The sequence below is a fragment of the Osmerus mordax genome, chromosome 10, assembly GCF_038355195.1.
Source record: "Osmerus mordax isolate fOsmMor3 chromosome 10, fOsmMor3.pri, whole genome shotgun sequence".
Taxonomy (NCBI): domain Eukaryota; kingdom Metazoa; phylum Chordata; class Actinopteri; order Osmeriformes; family Osmeridae; genus Osmerus; species Osmerus mordax.
This window is the reverse complement of record NC_090059.1, coordinates 17,907,623-17,928,862: the sequence shown is the minus strand read 5'-3', so window position 1 is coordinate 17,928,862 and position 21,240 is coordinate 17,907,623. Positions and strand designations below refer to the sequence as shown.

At 46.4% G+C, this 21,240-nt stretch overlaps 2 protein-coding genes across 3 annotated transcripts; one reads left to right on the top strand and one right to left on the bottom strand.

The window, feature by feature from the left end:
• The first annotated feature begins 29 nt into the window (after positions 1–29).
• mmp25b (matrix metallopeptidase 25b) lies at positions 30–15,991 on the top strand. Of its 2 annotated transcripts, XM_067244594.1 has the most exons (17): positions 30–135; positions 546–767; positions 1,586–1,668; positions 1,821–1,983; positions 2,185–2,257; positions 3,815–3,945; positions 5,875–5,876; positions 7,701–7,787; positions 9,117–9,249; positions 9,341–9,479; positions 9,775–10,097; positions 11,264–11,425; positions 11,976–12,072; positions 12,420–12,502; positions 13,276–13,428; positions 13,837–14,130; positions 14,225–15,991. In XM_067244594.1, exons 1-17 carry the CDS (start codon positions 30–32, stop codon positions 14,461–14,463), a joined length of 2,490 nt encoding a protein of 829 aa, XP_067100695.1. In that variant the 3' UTR covers positions 14,464–15,991. The 2 variants fall into 2 exon arrangements, with proteins under 2 accessions (XP_067100695.1, XP_067100696.1); XM_067244595.1 differs by lacking the exons at positions 30–135; positions 546–767; positions 1,586–1,668; ... (2 more) ...; positions 3,815–3,945; positions 5,875–5,876 and adding an exon at positions 7,456–7,480 and having other exon boundaries at positions 7,677–7,787; positions 9,775–10,082; positions 11,246–11,425.
• Positions 15,992–16,819: 828 nt separating this feature from the next.
• On the bottom strand, positions 16,820–20,832 carry LOC136950348 (carbonic anhydrase 4-like). Its single transcript, XM_067244650.1, has 9 exons — positions 20,788–20,832; positions 20,330–20,408; positions 20,087–20,113; positions 19,788–19,958; positions 18,534–18,682; positions 18,140–18,235; positions 17,901–17,979; positions 17,644–17,807; positions 16,820–17,529 (listed from the first exon to the last, which is right to left on the bottom strand). Exons 2-9 carry the CDS (start codon positions 20,406–20,408, stop codon positions 17,341–17,343), a joined length of 954 nt encoding a protein of 317 aa, XP_067100751.1. The 5' UTR covers positions 20,788–20,832; the 3' UTR covers positions 16,820–17,340.
• Positions 20,833–21,240: the final 408 nt, after the last annotated feature.

The following is a 21,240-nucleotide window of genomic DNA, read 5'->3' as shown; positions in this document are numbered from 1 at the left end:
TTCCTGGACGACGGGAGGCCTGGTGGAGCATGTATGAGAAGCTAACCATGCTGAACCTGCAGAGTGGATCCAACTGGTCCGGACACAACAACTGGTACCATGACCCCTCCGCGACCCAGACCCAACACGGCCCAGGTGAGTGGATCACTGTGGTCCTCTCCTCAAAACACCCCAAAACGACTAAGACATGACACTGTTTGTATGGGGGATGGGTATGGTTCAGTGGTTAGAGCATTTGACAGCAGCTCAAGAGGTCCCAGGCTCAAATCCCTGCCTCCTGCATTTCTTCAGATAAAAGCGCCTGCTTGATGATAATATAAAAAAAATACACAACACCCGGATGCAGTTCACAGAGCTGTCAGTAGGTGGTGCTTCTTCTCCATTACCTGACCTTGTCTGGAGTCTACAGTCTCGCCTCCCTAACGGTGACGTTCATGTATCTGGGGCCTGGTGTGCACGATGTGTTTGTGTTTCCTGTTTATAATAATAATAATAATGTATGTTCCCCTGACGCTGCTGTCATGTGCTGCTTCCCCCTCGGTCAGTGTCAGAGGGTTGTCTGTTGGATACAGATGGAGGTCTGGGGGTGGAGGCAGGGGGAGGAGGAGGAGGAGGAGGAGGAGGAGGAAGAGGAGGAGGAGGAGGAAGAGGAGGTCAGGTGGAGAGAGACGAGGGGGAAGAGTCCCAGCTCAGGCTGCAGTTGAAGAGGAAGCTTCAGAGGAACCGGACCAGCTTCACCCAGGAGCAGATCGAGGCCCTGGAGAAAGGTCAGACACAGCGCCGCCCTCGGCCAATCGCAGCTCTCTGGGTCCTGGCTGTCTCCGCCTCCTGTGAGGTTAGCCAATGGGACCTCTGCTTCTGGCCAGACGCGCTCTCTAGGGGCTGTTTGAGCACGTTAACATGGATTTCTCGCAGCACTGATGTGGGTTATGTAACTGGGTCTGGGAGGAGGAGGAGCCGCAGAAGGGGTCCACAGGGTTTCTCTCAGGGGCCTCAGAGTATGGGGAAACAGGAAGTCAGAGTATGGGGAAACAGGAAGTAGTAGAAACACCAGTTTCTTTCAAAGGAAAGCAGAAGTTGTGGTGCGCCTCTGGTGTTTGTGGGGTGTGAACACTAACCGGATCAGAAACGTATCCTTGATTAGGTCTGGCTGAGGGTGGGATGAGGGAATGACGGGATGAGGGGGATGAGGGCTAGATAAGAGGATGGGGGCGGTGTGAGGGTTGTATGAGGAAGGGATGAGGGTAGGATGAGGGTGCAGTCTCTACGTGGTGCAGCTGAGGGTTAGCACAGCGTTGTGAGGTCACTTCCTGTAGATGATGTTAACGAACATCGCTGACCTTGATGCACTTTGAATAACTTTGACGCAGTGATAATCGGTGGCTAGGTTTAGAAACCCCATGACTAGGAACTCTAGAATAAGGTTTTTAATCTAGGTTTCTATATACTTAGTCAAGTGTTAATATAAATGTTGTCTTTGTGAGGTGTCAGTACTCTGAGCATAGGTCAGCTTTAGAGAAGATGCATTCAAAGTATCAAATGATATAATGATAATATAACTTAATTCTGCCAATATTCTCCACAGAGTTTGAAAGAACACATTATCCAGATGTCTTTGCGAGAGAGAGACTGGCCAACAAGATTGACCTTCCAGAGGCCCGGATACAGGTTTGTTTTGTTGGTCAGTCTGTGTCAGTCTGTCAGTCTGTCTGTCAGCCAGTCAGTCAGTTAGTCAGTAAAACCTCAACAAGTCTCGTGGCTCGGAGTTTACATCACAGGCCACCTGGCATCTGTCGTTGACACACCTTGATGATTGACAGGTGTGGTTCTCCAACCGGAGAGCCAAGTGGAGGAGAGAAGAGAAGCTTAGAAACCAGAGGAGGTCTGGGGGCGGTACTTCCTGCTCTCAAGCCCAAACCCCTCTGAGCACTTCCTTCAACACGTCTGTCTATCACCACCATCACCAACCCAGCAGCAGCTCAGGTCAGACAGCCTTGGAAGGTCCAGCTCTACATTCTACATTCCACCTTTTTACATTCCACATTCCACAGTAACCACATCTCAGCGACCAGACCCAGTGCACCAGTAATAAGAGCTGTAATCTACAAAACAGCAGTGACAGTAACAGTGACAGTGATGTGTCTGTGCTGTGCGGTGGTGACCCGCCTGTCTCTGTCTCCCCAGGCTCCATGTTGAGTCAGACGGAGTCTGCTCTGCCCAGTTACAGCTCTCTCTCTGTGTTCTCCACAGGTGTTCAGGTAAAGCTGCTTAACCCCAATCCCAGTCACTTGTGACATCTTTAATGCACATTGTCTTTAATGTCCTTATGACATCCTCAGTGTATATCGTCTTAAATGTCTTTATAACCTATAATGTATATCGTCTTAAATGTCTTCATAACCTCTTTAACGTGTGTCGTCTTTAATGTATTTATACTATCTTGGTAAATATGAGACCGTTCTTCCTCTGTGTCACATGTTGCTGATGTTTTCAGCGATGTTACAAGAGACATGTGCAAACAGGTTGTGTCTGTCTGCATCTGGAAAGGGGTTCAAGTCCCAAGGTGAAGGAAGTAGTAGCTGATCTGAAGGCATCTTCGGAGCCAGAGGGATCTGTCCTAAACACCAGACGACAGTCTTCATTCATCCACTAGATGGCGGTAGAGCGCACTGTAAAACCATGCTGTTCTGCTGCCACCTACTGGTTGAAGGTCAGATGGCTGAGCGGTTAGGGAGTCGGGCTATTAATCAGGTTCGATTCACGGCCGTGCAAAATGACGTTGTGTCCTTGGGCAAGGCACTTCACCCTACTTGCCTCGGGGAGAATGTCCCTGTACTTACTGTAAGTCGCTCTGGATAAGAGCGTCTGCTAAATGACTAAATGTAAATGTAAGTAGATCTGCGCATTCTTTCTGGATTTGTTTTTTTTCTGGATTTTTTTTTTGGGAAAATGTGATTCCATTGACAGGTTTCTGTAAGCACACAGATTAGCAAGGTGACGATGGTTACTTTAAGGGGTCAAAATAATATACCTCAAGTTGCCCAACAGTGTGTCTTTAGCGCATTTCATGTGTTCTCATATGTGGCTTTGCTAAGGTACCTGCAGACACAGCTTTATGGAAGCAAATCAGTGACATAATGTTTTGAATTTTAAAAGGCATTAAATATTGAAATTTATTTGAGCAGGCTGCTCAAATTCGAATGGTGAAATTTAGATCCAAAAAAGTAAAAACAATTAGAGTAAAAAAAATTGACACATTGAAAAAAATGTAGTAAAAAGAAATTGGTGCGAAAAAGAATCTCAAAAATTTAACTGAAAAAAATTCTGCCAGAAAGATTCAACTCAAAAAAATTGGGATTGCAACATCCGGAATACCAAGATATTGCTTGCCTCAGAACGGACCTCTCTCCTCAGACCCCAGGATGTGATTGTATGACCAATCTCATGTATGGATGTATGCCTGCCTGCAGCCACACCAGGATGAGAGGGGCCTAAGGAGAGAGGTCTGCAGTTGGAGAAATGAGATGAATTTCTGAAGTATGATTTTTTTTTATTCAATATTTGGAATCTGAATTTTACTGTTCAAATTTGAGCAACCTGAATCCAAACTTATTTTTGGATCAGAATATAAAAATATTAATTCAATGCCTTTTAAAATTCAAAACATTATGTCACCGATTTGCTTCCATACGGCTTGGACAAAACCACAGGATTCAATGAACATGTGTTCATCATTGTCTTATGAAGTTCCGCTATCACAACTTCTCAACTACTGTTTCTTTCTCTCCTTCTCGTATGTGTTTCCTGTTACGTTATCTCTGTCCTGTCAGTCTGCCAGCTCCTACTCCTGCATGCTGCCCCCCTCCCCCTCCACCCCGCGCAGCTACGACACCTCGTACGCGTCCCCCCACCTGCTCCCTCCGCCCTCCTCCAACTCCAGCACTGGTGAGTCTGGCTGTTGCCTGGGAGTTTCAGTACGATAATGAAGCTTTCTAACACACACACACAACTGTTACCTTAACCACACCTACACACACAATCACCATTTTCAACTTACGTCTTCTCTCTCTCACTTTCTCCCCCTCTTTCCTCCTCTCTCTCTCTCACTTTCTCCCCCTCTTTCCTCCTCTCTCTCTCTCTCTCTCTCTCTCTCTCTCTCTCTCACTTTCTCCCCCTCTTTCCTCCTCTCTCTCTCTCTCTCTCTCTCTCTCTCTCTCTCTCTTTCTCTGCCTCCCTCTCTCTCTCCTGCCTTTCCAGGGCTCATATCCCCAGGGGTGTCAGTCCCAGTGCAGGTCCCAGGAGGGGAGCAGAACATGGGCCAGGGCCTGGGGCAGTACTGGGCCCGGCTGCAGTAAGACTGGAGGGGAAGAGGGCAGGGTGGAGAGGGTGAAGGAGGGAGGGAGGAGAGGGCAGGTTGGAGAAGACAGGGTGAGAGGGGGTGAAGGAGGGAGGGAGGAGAGGGCAGGGTGGAGAAGACAGGGTGAGAGGGGGTGAAGGAGGGAGGGAGGAGAGGGCAGGGTGGAGAGGGTGAAGGAGGGAGGAGAGGGTGGAGAAGACAGGGTGAGAGGAGGTGAAGGGAAAGGGAGGTGGGTGAGGGGGGGGGGAACTGCCCTAAAACAACCTCTTACACCAGCATACAGGATCAAACCAGGAGGGAGAGGAAAACATTTTAATAAAAAATGGAACTGAGAAAGGGGATGGGATGCATGGGTTCAGGGAGCCCAGGGCTGGGGGACCAGGGGCCCTGGAGGGCTGGGGGACCAGGGGCACTGGAGGGCTGGGGGACCAGGGGTCCTGGAGGGCTGGGGGACCAGGGGCCCTGGAGGGCTGGGGACCAGGGGCACTGGAGGGCTGGGGGACCAGGGCCCCTGGAGGGCTGGGGGACCAGGGGCCCTGGAGGGCTGGGGGACCAGGGGCCCTGGAGGGCTGGGGGACCAGGGGCCCTGGAGGGCTGGGGACCAGGGGCACTGGAGGGCTGGGGGACCAGGGGCCCTGGAGGGCTGGGGGACCAGGGGCCCTGGAGGGCTGGGGGACCAGGGGCCCTGGAGGTCTGGAGGGACTCAATGCACACCCCAATATGCATTCAATGTTTACAAACAAACAAACCTGGAACATTGTTGGTTGCACTTTATTTTACTGTACGGTATGAAAGGTTACCTACCTTACATGTTTACTTATACGCACCAAAAACATCTGTATATGATAACGATAAGTACATTTTCATATACAGTACTATATTCTAAATTATTCAGTATTTGGGTGAAGGTTACTGGTACCAAACTCTGTACATTATCTTGTATCCTTATGGTAAAAACACGTTATTCTTTTATTGTGTGACAAATGACAATTTTACTATAAAATACCTGGTACATGCAGTAACTGACAATTTCACTTGTTTAAAATGTAATCAGAGTTTTTGAAGATGAATCAGCTTTGCGACCAGCTTGTTCCAGATTGTTCCATGTTAAACACTTAACAGTGAACGGTCGTTTATAGTGAAGAAACTGTGAAGATTTTAAACTTTCTCATGAAGACAATCAACTGTGACCTAGTTTTAACCCTGTTTGACGCATATCTATCAGCTACAGCCAGAGGTCAGCCAGAGGTCAGCCAGAGGTCAGCCAGGGGTCAGCCAGAGTATTTTTGTACAGATGGAAGAAGCATGTAGTTGATATCCAACGTCCAGACAACCGAGAATTAAACCTGTCATTTTCAGTTTCCAATCTAGCAAGTGAATCTTCTCACTGCGAAGTGTTCATGAGCATATCAATCAGCCAATGACAATCAAGCACTATGATCCTCCAGCCTGTAAGAAGTGTTGTTTAGAAAAGCAACCAATCAGAAAACAGGGACCTGAGCCAATGACAATCAAAGCAGTTTACAAGAGAGCCAATGATCAGCCACTATCTATACAACTTGCCACATTAATGGACGTGACCAATGAGCATGACCAAAGGACATACCTTGACTATCATTCACTACAATCATTTCACAATTGTACATTATTACTGATGATTTGTTTCTGACTTGTAAACCCATGTTCACCCTCCTTTTAAAATGTTGTTAGCTACTCTATGTCTGCATATCTCATTTTCATCTCTCATAAAATGTCTGATAACTCTATTTTTTTTTTTTATATTATTTATTCCTGTTGTCATGATGTGATCTTTTGTGTGTTCCATGTTAAACTGTGAAGTGTTAGTTCAGTGTGAGAAGTCTACCCTTTTGTGAAGACTTTGGAACCCTTTAATGAAAATAAAATTCTAATAGCAATGAGACACTTGGACAATGTGTTTTTCTTCCTCCCCAAAGTAGCCCAAACTATTATTATCTGTGAAGAGGTAGCGATGTGGTAGAAGTGTGAATCAGGTCAGTGTCTGTGAAAGATGTGTTTCCGTGATCTCACCTCATGCAGACGTCACAGCTAGAAAGCTCCTTCATTAAGAGTGTTACTGCTTCATAAGGAGTGTTACTGCTTCATTAGAAGTGTTAACGCTTCATTAAGAGTGTTACTGCTTCATTAAGAGTGTTACTGCTTCATTTGGAGCGTTAACGCTTCATTAAGAGTGTTACTGCTTCACAGGACCATAATCATAATATATATTGGGGGGGACACACTACCCTACCTAACTAAACATAACACGTTTTCAGGGGGGGGGACTCCATGGCTACGGCCTTGCTGCTTCATAAGGAGCGTTACTGCTTCATTAGGAGTGCCACTGCTGGTGTCATTAAATGCACGTGTAGCAGCTGGCTAAAGAGAACAATATTATTATGACATAAATAACTAATATTTTTTCTCATTGATCCCTTCCCTCTCTCTTTCTCCTCCTCTCTCCTTCCTGTTTCCTCTCCTCTCTCTCCTGTACATCTCTGGCCCTCACTATCATCAGAGCCTCTCCTCACTGCAGACACAGCACAGTGTAATGGTTACTCTCCCTGGGCTCTGGGGGATAGAAGGATGAAAGAGAGAAGGGAGTGGAGGATAAGGAGGAAGAGGAGAAAGATGACACCAGTGATGCTGAGCAGAGAGGGCAAACAAGACAGTAATCAGAACCATGACAAGGCGACTGTGTTGAGGATGGTTGTGATCAGGGCCATGAGTAGAGTAGGTCAGATGCTGCAATTGCTGGAGAAAAAGATCACTTCTGTTTTTATCTGTTTACGAAACCTCATTTTTTCCCTCTTTCACCCCTCCACATTCCTGTAAAGACATATCACAACACAGTATTAACAAAGGAGATTTGTAGGGTTTAACGCTTACAGGCCTAGAAACTAACTGTTATAAGAAAATGACATTCATAAAAAGGAAAAAACGATTTTAAATGTATATGTTTTTGATTTCCGATATGTGCCGCTTCGTGAATTGAGAAAGCGAGTAGGAGGGAGGGGCGGGTGAGGAGGAGTAAGAGCATCTGTATTGATCGTTCAGCAGCCTGTTCCCCAGAGGTACTGCCAACGCCGACAGACTACTGAGACGGTAAGATACAGCATCTCTCTTATAGGAATCTTGCAAAAGTCTAAGAGAAATGTGTATGACACAAATTCTGAAGATTGTTGATCAATGACATCACTTATTATCATAATTAGACCAAAGAATTGCGATATGTTCTTTTCCGCTTAGAATATTTTTTAGTTTCATGGATGTCTACCAAAAGCTAACGGTTGTTTGGCAGTGTTCTCTGACGTTTGGGATGGAGTCCGGATTATTATTACTCGTGCTTCTCCCCGTGTTCACCTCAACCGGAGAATCTGCGACCTTGCCTGACCAATATACGAGAGGACTGGTGAGTTTCTCATCGCTTGTTTATGAATCTAAATATGACTATAAATCTCAGCAATATGCCTCTTGTTATTTATTCATTTAGCCAGCATTGACTGAAGTATTGAGTTTGGCAAACTTGTCCGAAATTTAACTCGTTCCTAGTCCGTCTTGGGCTATGGTAATCATTCATTAAAAACAAATTATAATATGCGTTGTAGATTAGGCTATATATAGGCTATATATAAAAATTAAACATGCATTTGGTCTCAATTCATATCGATTTATATTTAGCGACTTTTTTTTCAAATTACATTTGAAATCTACTATAATCACAGTAGGCCTATGCAGCAACCACAGGACTGGGACTCAAATGCACGACTCAGACAGGATCAAAGTTCACTCCAATCAGCAGAAGGTTCGATACAAACATCCAGGCAAACTAATCTAAAGGGGAAAAGCAGAGCAGGAGTCTATTATTCTACATCTTTTCCATCCTCGTTTCAGTTGTGTTACGTTACAAAACGGAAAATAAAGGTAAATAATATTTAGTAATCTTAGTGGCAGTTAAGGATGTGGGCACGAGTGAAAGGGTGGAGCCGTGTTTAAGTTAGGCTACATCACTACCCAACTGACAGTTGTCGGAAACACAAAACGGTGAAACCACAAGAAGGGTTGGGGTGTAAGACTCAGGAGTAAATACAGTTTAGGGAATTGCTTGTGCATACAAACACTTATACTCCTACCAATAAGCTGCACGTACATAAGAACGCATGCTTACAGAACTGCTGTCTCATACACACGCGTGTGGAAAGGTTTGTGTGTATATTGATGAACAGTACATTCATAACTGGACCTCGTGGCGAATGATGTGTGTTTCCAGTGAAGTCATGTTTAATTTCATCTGAGAAGGGAAACGGAGGTTATATTGTCTTCCTGTCAGACATGCACTGGTTCTCGAACATCTCAATACTGACACTTAGAATCTATGGTATTATCATTAAGTTATTTATGTAATTTTTTATAATTGTATTATTATTACTATTATTTTTATAGTTCATGCATTTTTTTGTCTTATTGGTATGAAAAGGCCAATTAGAACTACGTATCTTACCAGAAGATTTCATTTCCAAAGTCAGACATTGTGAACATTTATAATTAATACGAAAAGTATAAAGATGTCCATAACAGTTTGACTTAGTTGAGATCATGATGCTCAACAGATGCTTTCACCCCAAGCAACATACAGGAATTGAACCTGAGACCTTTTTATCTGCAGCCAAATGCTCTACCCACCAAGCTAAACCTGTCTCAATAATCATAGCTGACAGCCTCTCTGCCTTTTCTGACACAGGATTGGTTGAGCAGGTACGGGTACCTCCCCCCTCCAGACCCGCGCACCAGTAAGCTGCAGACGATGGAGGGGCTTGAGAGGGCGATCCGTGTGATGCAGAGGTTTGGAGGACTCAAGGAGACTGGACAGCTTGGTAACTAACTATACTACTCTGTTAGCAAGAGTTGGTAACTAACTACACTTAGTGAACATCCCCTTTGTGGTGCTTCTTCCGGTTCTGCCAGATAGTGACACCCTCCAGCTGATGTCGGTGCCCAGGTGCTCTCTGCCTGACATTGTGGGGCGCGAGGACATGCTGAGGAAGAGGAGGAAGAGGTATGCCCTCTCTGGATTGAAGTGGGACAAGACCGACCTGACCTGGAGGTGTGTGTCCCGCCTCCCTGTCCCCCCCCCCCCCCCCCCACACACACACACACACACACTGTGTGCACTGCGTGCAGAACGTTGCATTACAAAGTCTTGCAGAAAGTCATGTGGTAATTGCAATCTATACAAAACGATACAGAGGCGTAACTGGTCTGGTGACAGCCCTGATGCAACACCAGGCAGGACACGCAACAGGCTGTAAAGCTGGACTTCCCCCCTCTCTCTCTCCTTCTGTGTCTCTCTCTCTTCTGTCTCTCTCTTTCTCTCTGTCTCTCTATCTCTCAATCTCCAGCATCCACAGCTACCCCTCTCCCTCCGTCTCTCCCTACCTCCCCACTGACGTGGTGGAGAGCCTTCTGGTCCGGGCCTTCCAGGCCTGGAGTGCCGCAGCGCCGCTGAGCTTCCACCAGACCCCTGGGGGGGCCGGAGGGGGGCCGGGGGCCGGAGGGGACATCAGGGTGTCGTTTGTTCGCTCGCTCCACGACGACGGCTACCCGTTCGACGGGAAGGGGGGCACTCTCGCCCACGCTTTCTTCCCCGGGAGGGACCAGGTCGCTGGGGACACGCACTTCGATGACGACGAGGTGTGGAGCTACGGAGGTGAGGGTGCCGAGGGTGGAGGTGTGGAGCTACGGAGGTGAGGGTGCCGAGGGTGGAGGTGTGGAGCTACGGAGGTGAGGGTGCCGAGGGTGGAGGTGTGGAGCTACGGAGGTGAGGGTGTCGAGGGTGGAGGTGTGGAGCTACGGAGGTGAGGGTGTCGAGGGTGGAGGTGTGGAGCTACGGAGGTGAGGGTGTCGAGGGTGGAGGTGTGGAGCTACGGAGGTGAGGGTGTCGAGGGTGGAGGTGTGGAGCTACGGAGGTGAGGGTGCCGAGGGTGGAGGTGTGGAGCTACGGAGGTGAGGGTGTCGAGGGTGGAGGTGTGGAGCTACGGAGGTGAGGGTGTCGAGGGTGGAGGTGTGGAGCTACGGAGGTGAGGGTGTCGAGGGTGGAGGTGTGGAGCTACGGAGGTGAGGGTGTCGAGGGTGGAGGTGTGGAGCTACGGAGGTGAGGGTGTCGAGGGTGGAGGTGTGGAGCTACGGAGGTGAGGGTGTCGAGGGTGGAGGTGTGGAGCTACGGAGGTGAGGGTGCCGAGGGGGAGATGAAGAGTGATGAAGAGGGTAAAGCAGTAAACCACGAGAGAAAGACAGAAATATAGGCTTCGTATAGGTTATCCTAATAATGCTGACTCACACTTCTCCTTTCATGTCTGTCTCTTTACACACGCTGTGATGACACGGCTGTCACATGCTCTGCTGTGTGGGGCAGCTCTAGCATGACTCCAGAACGTGATCGGTTGAACAAACCACATGCCTACGTCTTTGGTGCACCTGACTGATCAGCCCAAAGGCGTGATCAGAGCAGCATAGACATACTTGCCTCAGGACGGGATGGACGTCAGAACAGGCAGATATGGAAAACAAAAGCAAACCACTGTTTAAATCTTTGTAAAAATGTAAGGCATGTGTTTGTCATGACAGGTAGATAAGCATACATGCAGGCAGAAAGGTCAACATGCAGGTAGGGGGGGTTAACAGACATGTAAGGGTTAGGGTTCGAAAGTGTAAATTCAAAATGTAAGTTCGAAATGTAAGCAAGCAAGCAGACAAACACCCACACACAGGCATTGGAACAATGAACAACTCCTAAGCCAATAAATCAGATATGACCCCTCCACCTGCCCCTAACTCTCCCCCCCTTCTCCCCCTCCCCCTGACCCCCAACAGGACATGATGGCAGCACAGATCTGTTCACCGTGGCGGTGCATGAGTTCGGCCACGCCCTGGGGCTGTCCCACTCGTCCTCCAGCCCCTCCATCATGAGGCCGTACTACCAGGGGGCCGTGGGGGATGTGACCTCATACAGCTTGCCTATGGACGACACCCTGGCTATCCAGCAGCTCTACGGTAACCCCTAACCCCACGACCCCTGTTATTCTAACTGGCAACGGGTGTTTATTATTATTTAGTCATTTAGCAGACGCTCTTATCCAGAGCGACTTACAGTAAGTACAGGGACATTCCCCCGAGGCAAGTAGGGTGAAGTGCCTTGCCCAAGGACACAACGTCAGTTGGCATGACCGGGAATCGAACTGGCAACCTTCGGATTACTAGCCCGATTCCCTAACCGCTCAGCCACCTGACTCCCTGACTGGGTGTTGTAACTAGTGTCCTAACTAGTGTTGTAACTAGTGTCCTAACTAGTGTTGTAACTAGTGTCCTAACTAGTGTCCTAACTAGTGTCCTAACTAGTGTTATCTATCCAATAGAACTGCTTCAGCACTTCATGAAAAATCCCGAAACTAGCAGGTTCTCTGTACTCTCCTCACACAGTCACTCTGTAGTTAAGAACCAGGAACTGAATTTCCAGATAAACTGTATTTCAAATCAACGTGTCATCACAAAGGAGTTGTCAAGGTGTGTTTCACAACCTTCCTGGTGTGGTGCGTGTTCCCAGGAAGGAGAGAGGACCGAGTCACAGCCAGGCCAGAGGGAGGCACCACCCCCCACCTGCCCAGGCTGCCCCAGACCCCACACCCCCGCCCCACACTGCAGTAAGTTCAGGGAACGCTGTGCACTGTACCAGGCACAGCAACAACAACCAAAGTAACAAAGGGGAAGTGTTTCTGATATTCAGCACTTTGATGTGTCATTTAGGGAGGGGGGAGAGGGGGTAATTTGTTGCATTAGAATTCGTAGTATTAGAACATTTTCTCATTCACTTCCCTTAACTGGTTGTAGTTGCACCATCCTAGCTCCCCTAGCTCTCCTGGTGCTGTAACCTGCTTTCCCGTCCCAGCTAACCCTAACCCTAACCTGCTTTCCCGTCCCACCTAACCCTAACCCTAACCTGCTTTCCCATCCCACCTAACCCTAACCCTAACCTGCTTTCCCGTCCCAGTCCAGATCCTGCGCTCCAGGAACGCTGTGGGGGGGGCTTCGATGCCGTGGCCAACATCCGGGGAGAAGTGTTCTTCTTTAAGGGTAGGACAAGGAAACAGTCCAGACCTGTCTCTTTAAGGGTAGGACGAAGAAAGAGTCCAGACCTGTCTCTTTAAGGGTAGGACGAAGAAAGAGTCCAGACCTGTCTCTTTAAGGGTAGGACAAGGAAACAGCACAGACCTGTCTCTTTAAGGGTAGGACAAGGAAACAGTCCAGACCTGTCTCTTTAAGGGTAGGACAAGGAAACAGTCCAGACCTGTCTCTTTAAGGGTAGGACAAGGAAACAGTCCAGACCTGTCTCTTTAAGGGTAGGACAAGGAAACAGTCCAGACCTGTCTCTTTAAGGGTAGGACGAAGAAAGAGTCCAGACCTGTCTCTTTAAGGGTAGGACGAAGAAAGAGTCCAGACCTGTCTCTTTAAGGGTAGGACGAAGAAAGAGTCCAGACCTGTCTCTTTAAGGGTAGGACAAGGAAACAGCACAGACCTGTCTCTTTAAGGGTAGGACAAGGAAACAGCACAGACCTGTCTCTTTAAGGGTAGGACAAGGAAACAGTCCAGACCTGTCTCTTTAAGGGTAGGACAAGGAAACAGCACAGACCTGTCTCTTTAAGGGTAGGACAAGGAAACAGCACAGACCTGTCTCTTAAGGCCAGTTGATTCAAATGAATGGGTTGTTATCAAGCTCTGTGGAAGCCTAATAACAACCCATTCATTTGAAGCAGGGAAACATCTAAGACATACAGGGCAGTGGACCCTGAGGACCAGGACTGAACACCCCTGGTCTAGAGAATTCAGTTGTGGTTGTCCTGTTCCAGGCCCACACTTCTGGAGGTTGCAGAGGACCGGCTCCCTGGTGTCCCTGAGACCAGCCCTGATCTCCAACTTCTGGCTGGGCCTTCCTCCTGGCACCGCCAACATCGACGCGGTCTACGAAAGGAAGAGGGACAGCCGCATCATCTTCTTCATTGGTAAGAAAGCGTACCGCATACCCTGCCCGTACCCCCCACGTCACGTCTGGAACACACCCTGCCCGTTCCCCCCACGGCCACCCCCGTACCCCCCACGGCCACGCCTGGAACTTACCCTGCTCATTAGCTACAAGATCTTCTCTCGATATTCAGCTGTACGTTGTGCACCATTAGTAACGTTGCTTCGGATACAAGCGTCTGCAGTGGATGATGTAAAGGGAGCATCCCGGTAGCTCACCTGATTAGTGAGTGTACGTTACCACAGCAACCTGGGTTTGAATCCAGCCTCCCTCCCTGCCTGCCTTTCCTATCACACTTCTCTCACAAACTGTCCAATGAAGCATGACAAATAAATAATAACGTAAAAAAATAAAATGATGTTGGGTGCGTTGTTGTGGTCCCCTGTAGGAGACCAGTACTGGGTGTTCCAGGACACAGAGTCTCTGCCCGGCTTCCCCCGGCCGCTGGCTGACTGGGGCATGAGAGGACGGGATGGCCGCGGGCCACGGCGCGTGGAGGCTGCCTTCGTGTGGGCCCACAACGGCAACACATACCTGTTCAGCATGGGCGAGTACTGGAGGTTCGACGAGACCCAGACGCAGGGGGACGCCCTGGGGAAGCCACAGCCTGGATACCCCAAACCCACCACCCTCTGGAGAGGGGTACCATCGCACCCTGATGACATCATCACCTGGGAAGGAGGTGAGGGCTGAGGAGGGAGATGCGGGATTGAAGTGTGTAGCTGTAACGACCCCAAACACTGACTAGCCTTAAGTGTTTTTTTATTGTCCTCTAGGAAATGCATATTTCTTCAAGGATAACCTCTACTGGGTTCTGGAGAGAGGACAGATGGATCAAGACAATGTCATTTCAAAATCCACTGCGGAATTGCTCATGTGTCCTGCGCCCGCCCCGACACAGCAGCCATCCAATCCTACGCATCGATCCTGCCAGTGTGAAATTGGAGCTTCGGCAAATTTCCGTGGCAGTTGGTTGATGGTGCTGTCACTCACGTTCGTACTCTCTAGACTGTGACTCAGTCTCCTCCACTGGCAGTCTGTCCTGGCAGTTACAGTTGAAGGAATGGTGCCATTTGTGTTACAGATTGGTCTAGAGAAAACTGAAAAGTATTGTTAGTGATTTTTAATTTATGATTTTGCATTTTAAAGCATGCAAAGCTTTAAAAGTTTCCAAAACCTTTTGAAATGAAATTACATACACAAATAAAATGTTCTATGGGAGTCAGATGGCTGAGTGGTTAGGGAAGCGGGCTAGTAATCAGAAGGTTGCTAGTTCGATTCCCGGCTATGCCAACCAAATGACGTTGTGTCCTTGGGCAAGGCACTTCACCCTACTTGCCTCGGGGGGAATGTCCCTGTACTTACTGTAAGTCGCTCTGGATAAGAGCGTCTGCTAAATGACTAAATATAAATGTAAATGTTCTAAAAATTCTCACACCAGCTCTGTCCCCCTTCACAAGCAATGACATCATCCCTCATCTTTCTCAGTCATTAACACCCCTCTCCCACCTCGTGGTGTTCCTCTCATGCTCCACTCAGCCCCAGTCTCTCTGCTGCTGCTGGTAACAACATTAGAGTCATCTGAAGGCAACAACTATCGCCTGGTTTCTCTCCCATCATTCCTGTCCAAAACAGAAAGATTCCTGCGGCATGCCTCTGGGGGGTACTGTTGACTCCCAAACACTGACCTGGATTATGCAACAATAGGAAACCAAAGCTAACAGCTCCAGTGTTTGTGGTCAGTTGTTTACAGAGCTGCCAACTCTCACGGTTTCGCCGTGTGACACACGCATTTCAACCATTTCAACCAGCCCTGTGTTTATGATTTCGGATTAGTTTCAGGAAATTATTTGAGAACCGTTAATCATCGTACAGGTTCTTTAGATCCCCTAAAATAACAAGTGTGCCTATCACATCCCAGACAGTGAACCTATAGGAGGCATTTGCAGTTCTATATATCAAATTACACCTCTACTGCAGAAAGAACAAAGATGTAATTGTTGAGTGGGTATTGGACTTCAGCACTGGAATTTAACACTGAAACTTTACTCTCTTGTCACTCCCATGTTTGCGGACAAAAACAACGTCTTGGGACTTCTTTTTTAGATCGACCAATTCTAGGGAAAGAACACAACAGATGACAATTGATTTTACTGCACTTGTTTGATTTATAATGACACTTTGCACATAGCTCATGCCTGGAAACAATGGAGACACCTGTACTGAGACCAGGTCGTGTTCCTCCCAGTGACTCAGCAGACTCAAACAGCATTGTTTCCTGCTGACAGCTTGGACCATTCCTTACTTCGACCCCCTCACCCCTGAGGTGAGGAGAGGAAAAATTATCAAGTATGTGCAGATGCAGGTCAACCAGTGTGAAAAAGTTTCGTTTTAGATTCAGGAGTTTAGTTTGAACGAAGTACAAGTGCTGTTGAGTGACAGAAGTGAGGTGTAAGGAAGTGTTGCACTTATTAGAAGTACATTTAGTCATTTAGCAAACACTCTTATCCAGAGCGACTTACAGTAAATACAGGGACATTCCCCCGAGGCAAGTAGGGTGAAGTGCCTTGCCCAAGGACACAACATCAGTTGATGAATAATGTTTTCTGTTCCAGGTGTCTCATGAAAAAAGTATGAATTAAAACGTCATGTTTTGATGAGCCTGTTTCTCTGCAGTGACTTTCAGGTTGCAATGTTCAGTCAGTCAATGTCCCTGCTTCAAGGAGGTGGTGTCGGTGCCAACCCGTCCAGATGCCCATGACACTGGGACGATCATAAAAGTAGAACACAAGGTTTTCAGACAATGAGGAAGCATAACAGATCTCCCGGGTTCTATAGTTACGATTCTTGCCAGTAACATGCTCGTGTTTCAGTCTGTAGGGAGTGGGTGGGGGTGGGGGGGGTGTGCATTCTCTGTTGTCTGGAGCAAAACGTCCCAGGTGGAAACTCTTCTCATATTCTAAACGTTCTCTTGATAGGACATTAGGACATTGAGTAACGGCTACTTTTGTAATCTTCTTGTGTGACCTTGAGGTGTGCCAACCTTCAGTAGGAGACGGGTTAGTCTGGCTTCGAAACAATACGCTATTTAGTCACTGACTGAACTGTTCTAATTTTCAGTCACAAAGACAAAAAGAAAACGAATGAAAAACAACCTTTGAAAACGTCATTAATAGGCCTACCCACTAATTTGACCACGTAACACCCACAAGCTTGACAGTGGAAATATCAGGAATTCCTTTTTCGGCACTGAAAACGAATCCACCTTCCCTACTGCAGTTTAAAAAAACTGACAATATGTTTTGTTCTCAAGTGATTTTAGATTGAGTGATATTACTGTAAACATCATGTGAGACAAGCACTAGAATACATTATTTATTTATTGTCATTATGTCATGGAACATTGACATTTTTATACTCAAACATATACTCCAGATATTGTGACCAAAAGTGATAAAGTGGCACCATTCATTTCAAGGAGTAAATCCGACATACAATCACTTTAACATAACCTTGCGGTTCATCATCATTAGCACTGTAGTCACTTTAACACCATGTGCTTCATCAGCACTTCTCATGTATTTCCACCAAGGGAGGTGGTTCCACGTGGCTCCACTAGGCCAGAACAGAAGAGGTAGATTCACCCAGAAGGAAGTCCATTGAAAAACCCGACTTAACACAGCTAACAGAAAACAGTTTCAGTGCAAATTGCAAATACGGTGAAGGTAACTGGCGCTCAGACGAAGGGCAGCTAAGCTGCAGCACCAGGTAGGTGCTAGCCCTCACCTAGGGGTGAGATGGGGGGGGTGGTATGGCACGACACTTCAGCGCTCCCTGAGAGAGAGAGAGGCGGGGCAGAGAGAGGAGAGAGAGAGAGACAGACTCTTCCCTATCACCTCAGCAGCAAGGCCAGAAGGGACATGAGCCCCAGAGCGTAGCTGCTTCCAGAGGTGCTGCCAGCGCCTGAGGCAGCTTGCGTGGTCACCACCCTGCCGTTGGTCGGCTGGACTCCCCTGTAGGTGTTGACCATCAGGATGGAGGGGTTGGTGTCGATGTGGACTGTCGAGTAGAATTGGTCGATCTAGAGAAAGAGGAGTCCATCAAGCCTTGTGCATTAAATGTCTTAATAAAAAATACAAGTATATACATGAAGGATATGGATGAGGTGTGATTTTGAGATGTGAGGAACACTTACCAGGTCCTGGCTGATTTTGATTGTGTCTTTGAAAACGGTCCACACCACCGCTTCATTGCAGTTGGGGGTGGTCAGCGATCCTTTGTAGCGGTAGTACTTGGTACGGTCCACACCCGTCAGCAGATCGTCCAGAGAAATGCCACTGGTGATGCTTGCATTGGTCCCTAGAGAGGCAGGAAACCAAAACAACTTTAAAACACGTTTGTTTGTTTTGTTTTTATATTTTTTTTAAATGTGCCGATAGTGGACTTGCGAACCACTTTGGGTGATGTTGGTCAGGTAGGAGGTCAATGTTTTCCAGCTTGCTGGTGTACCAGTTCCATTGCCGGAGGCTGCCTGTTGAGAGTGTAAATATTATAGCCCTCTTTCATTCAGAATAACAAGAAATATATCTGGTTATCTTACTGCCAAATGTTCAGGACAAACTGGGTCCACCTAAGTACTGACAGTATAATAATCATGTCTGGAGCTGTATGTCTGTCCAGAACTGACTCACCTCAATGAAGAAGCCCAGAGCAGCAAGGCCGGACGGGTCCGTGACTGCCAGGGTCGTGTTGCCATTCAGAGAAGACTTGATGTTTACAACATGGAGCTGGAAAAGAATAAAGCAGAGAATGAAAGAAAATAGTGATTCTATTCAAAGTCTTCAGAGAACTTCACTCAGAAGTCGTTACGAACGTTGTTACATTGAATAAGTGTCTGAGCTCAGACCCTCGTCTCTACACGTCTAAAAAACAGAATTACTGGAGGAAGACAGGGTCCATCTTATCAGAGGTAGAATATCATCCACATCATTTAAAATTTTAAAAGTCTACTGTAGATGAATAAAACAAAACATGCATGTAGCTGACTCTTCAGTCTCGTTATTGGCGACAGGAAACGCCTCTCACCTCCATGGGGAAGGCTTTCCCATCCACGGTGTGTTCGGACCCTGGGGATGAGCTGCCGTTGCCCCAGTGCAGGTGGAACTGCAGGCTGTCGTAGGGTTCCGTCAGGCCTCCCCCAGACACCTGAACGCCTCTCGCCAGATACACCTGCACTGTAGGGTAGAGGTGAGGTTAGGGTGGTGGGAAAACATGGTTCAAAGAAGAAGGATAAGTGGAGGAAAGATTTAAATATACTTTTTAAAATAGAAGATCAAAACTCATTGTTTGATTTTGCACTGAAGATCATACGTTTTTTTTCCTGCACTGTACTATGTGATATTGTAGTTGTTTATTGCTTGTTTTGAATACTTCTTAGAGCGAATGTTTCTCTCTCTCTCTACCCCTCTCTCTCTCCATCTCTCTGTTTCTCTTTATCTCTCTCTACCCCTCTCTCTCTCCATCTCTCTGTTTCTCTTTATCTCTCTCTACCCCTCTCTCTCTCCATCTCTCTGTTTCTCTTTATCTCTCTCTACCCCTCTCTCTCTCCATCTCTCACCATCCTGATGCAGTGTGATCGACCACAGTACAAATCCAGAGTGCAACAGTGCTTCAGGCACAGCTGAGCCCTGTGGAACTGGATTCTGTTTTGGGCACATGGAGGCGTGTTGTACCTCACCCCTTACAGCTACTGATCACAGTCACACCCAGTGAACTTGGTATTTCTTTGTATTTATTATACTCTTGATCTTTGGTATTGAATATGATTAATGAATTGATTTTTCCTATCATATTTTATTAATGTACAGCATTGATACTTGCTCTGCTATATCCTATTTGTATTGTATTGGATGTTTTGAATTTTATTTGAAGAGTAGTAGCAGATGTATGTCTTGAGAGGCAGATAATAGTTAAATAATAGATAGGTAGTTAAAGCCTATTGTAGGGAAATCACCATGATAGTCCTACCCAGCTGTTATTGTGTTTTAGCACACATAGCAATGCTTTCTTCTAGAAACGGACCCTTTGATCCGTTTTCCCGGTTCTCGTCTGTGTATTGTATTATCATCTTGTGTTATCATCTATCTTGTATTATCTTGTCTCATCTTTGTCGTATGTAATATAACATTATAAAGTTACATTGGTAATTATAATGCTCTTATTTGTCTCATTGGCACTTGTCTGAATAAATAAGGGTTAAACAAATAAACCTTAAATTGAAAGTAGACAGTGGTTAGAAAACGATGTCTGTTTTAACCAGTTGTGGAAGAGCGGTCTCACCCGTTTTGCCCTTGTTCTTTATAAGCGTCATGGAGGATTTGTCTCCAAATTTGGTGAAGGTGAAGGAAGTCAGTTTTAAGTCACCCTTTGCCGACGCGGAGACAATGTCAATTGGGGATTGACTGGATCCATTACAATATTTAGTGGCAATGGAGGGCCAAGTGGTGTAACCTGAAAGTTAAAAATAATAATCTGTTAGGCCTACACAAAGACATCACTATAACGGAAAAAAATCATCTTGTAGGCTATAATTTGAAACGAAACAATTTATTTTACAATAATTAGAGTTGGTTACTTACTACAGGTTGAATCATGATAACACCAAGCTGCGGACATGAAAAATTTATTTATTAAATCTATAGGCTATAGGCTTTCAACTGAACCAATGCACAAGTAACAAAACGTTAAAATCATGACAAAAATGCATTCCTTTGAATAATTTAGCATAGAAAGTAACATAGCCTACCAATAGTGCATCTCAAAAGTACAGCAGACAATCTAGATGGAAACCGACTTTTACACCAGTACATTGAAACACCTACCGACAGAGCTGGCAGCACCGTACACAGTGGGTAGCAAGGTAGATGCGATTAAAACGACAATAATTTTACAAGAATCCATCTGAAAAGGTATTTGACACAGGAAATAAATATGTATGACTTGGTGGAGGTAAGTGTCAAAAGCATCGCGACAAGGTACACTAATGCACCGTCAAATAGTTCATTAAATTCAATATTCTATAACAAACTCAATACCAAATACAATTAGGCCTAAGTAAAACTTAAATTTAAATTGACCATAAATTATTCCGCATACTTTAAATAAAACATTTGAATCGATAAACAGCTTTTACTGTATACTCATATTAAGCAAAATACACTCAAATAAAATACAAATAAATCTACTGCAGAAGGATAAACGTCCCTATCCGCGTGCCCAGTCCTCAGTACCTTACCTTTGCAGCGCACCTGTTCCGCGTGTCCAGTCCTCAGTACCTTACCTCTGCAGCGCACCTGTTCTCTATAGCACATCTGCTCTTCAAGAGTCCAATTTATTAGCAGGCACATCTTTCAAGACATCGTAACACGCCTCTTTATGGAGTGATCTTTGTGGCCTTGCAGTTTTGCATATTTCAGGCTGTGCGATAGCCTACATATTCCACTGCTGTGGTATTCAGGTTCCTCCACTTCATGGAGATATGTGCGTCACACAGTTCCATACACAAATCCACTAAAGCTTTACTGCGTTTAATGCAAGGAACAAAACGCTTAACAAAACCATCACATTTTCCATGCTGTGTGCTGTCTACATCAATCATATTACATTCAATCAAAAGTTATACACATTTTTATGTGCCTGCAAATACGACTTACTATCGTCTTCTGCCAAAGAAGTGCATCTCAGTCAGAATGACCCGAAGATAACACATCTTCGGGTCATTCTGACCCATCAG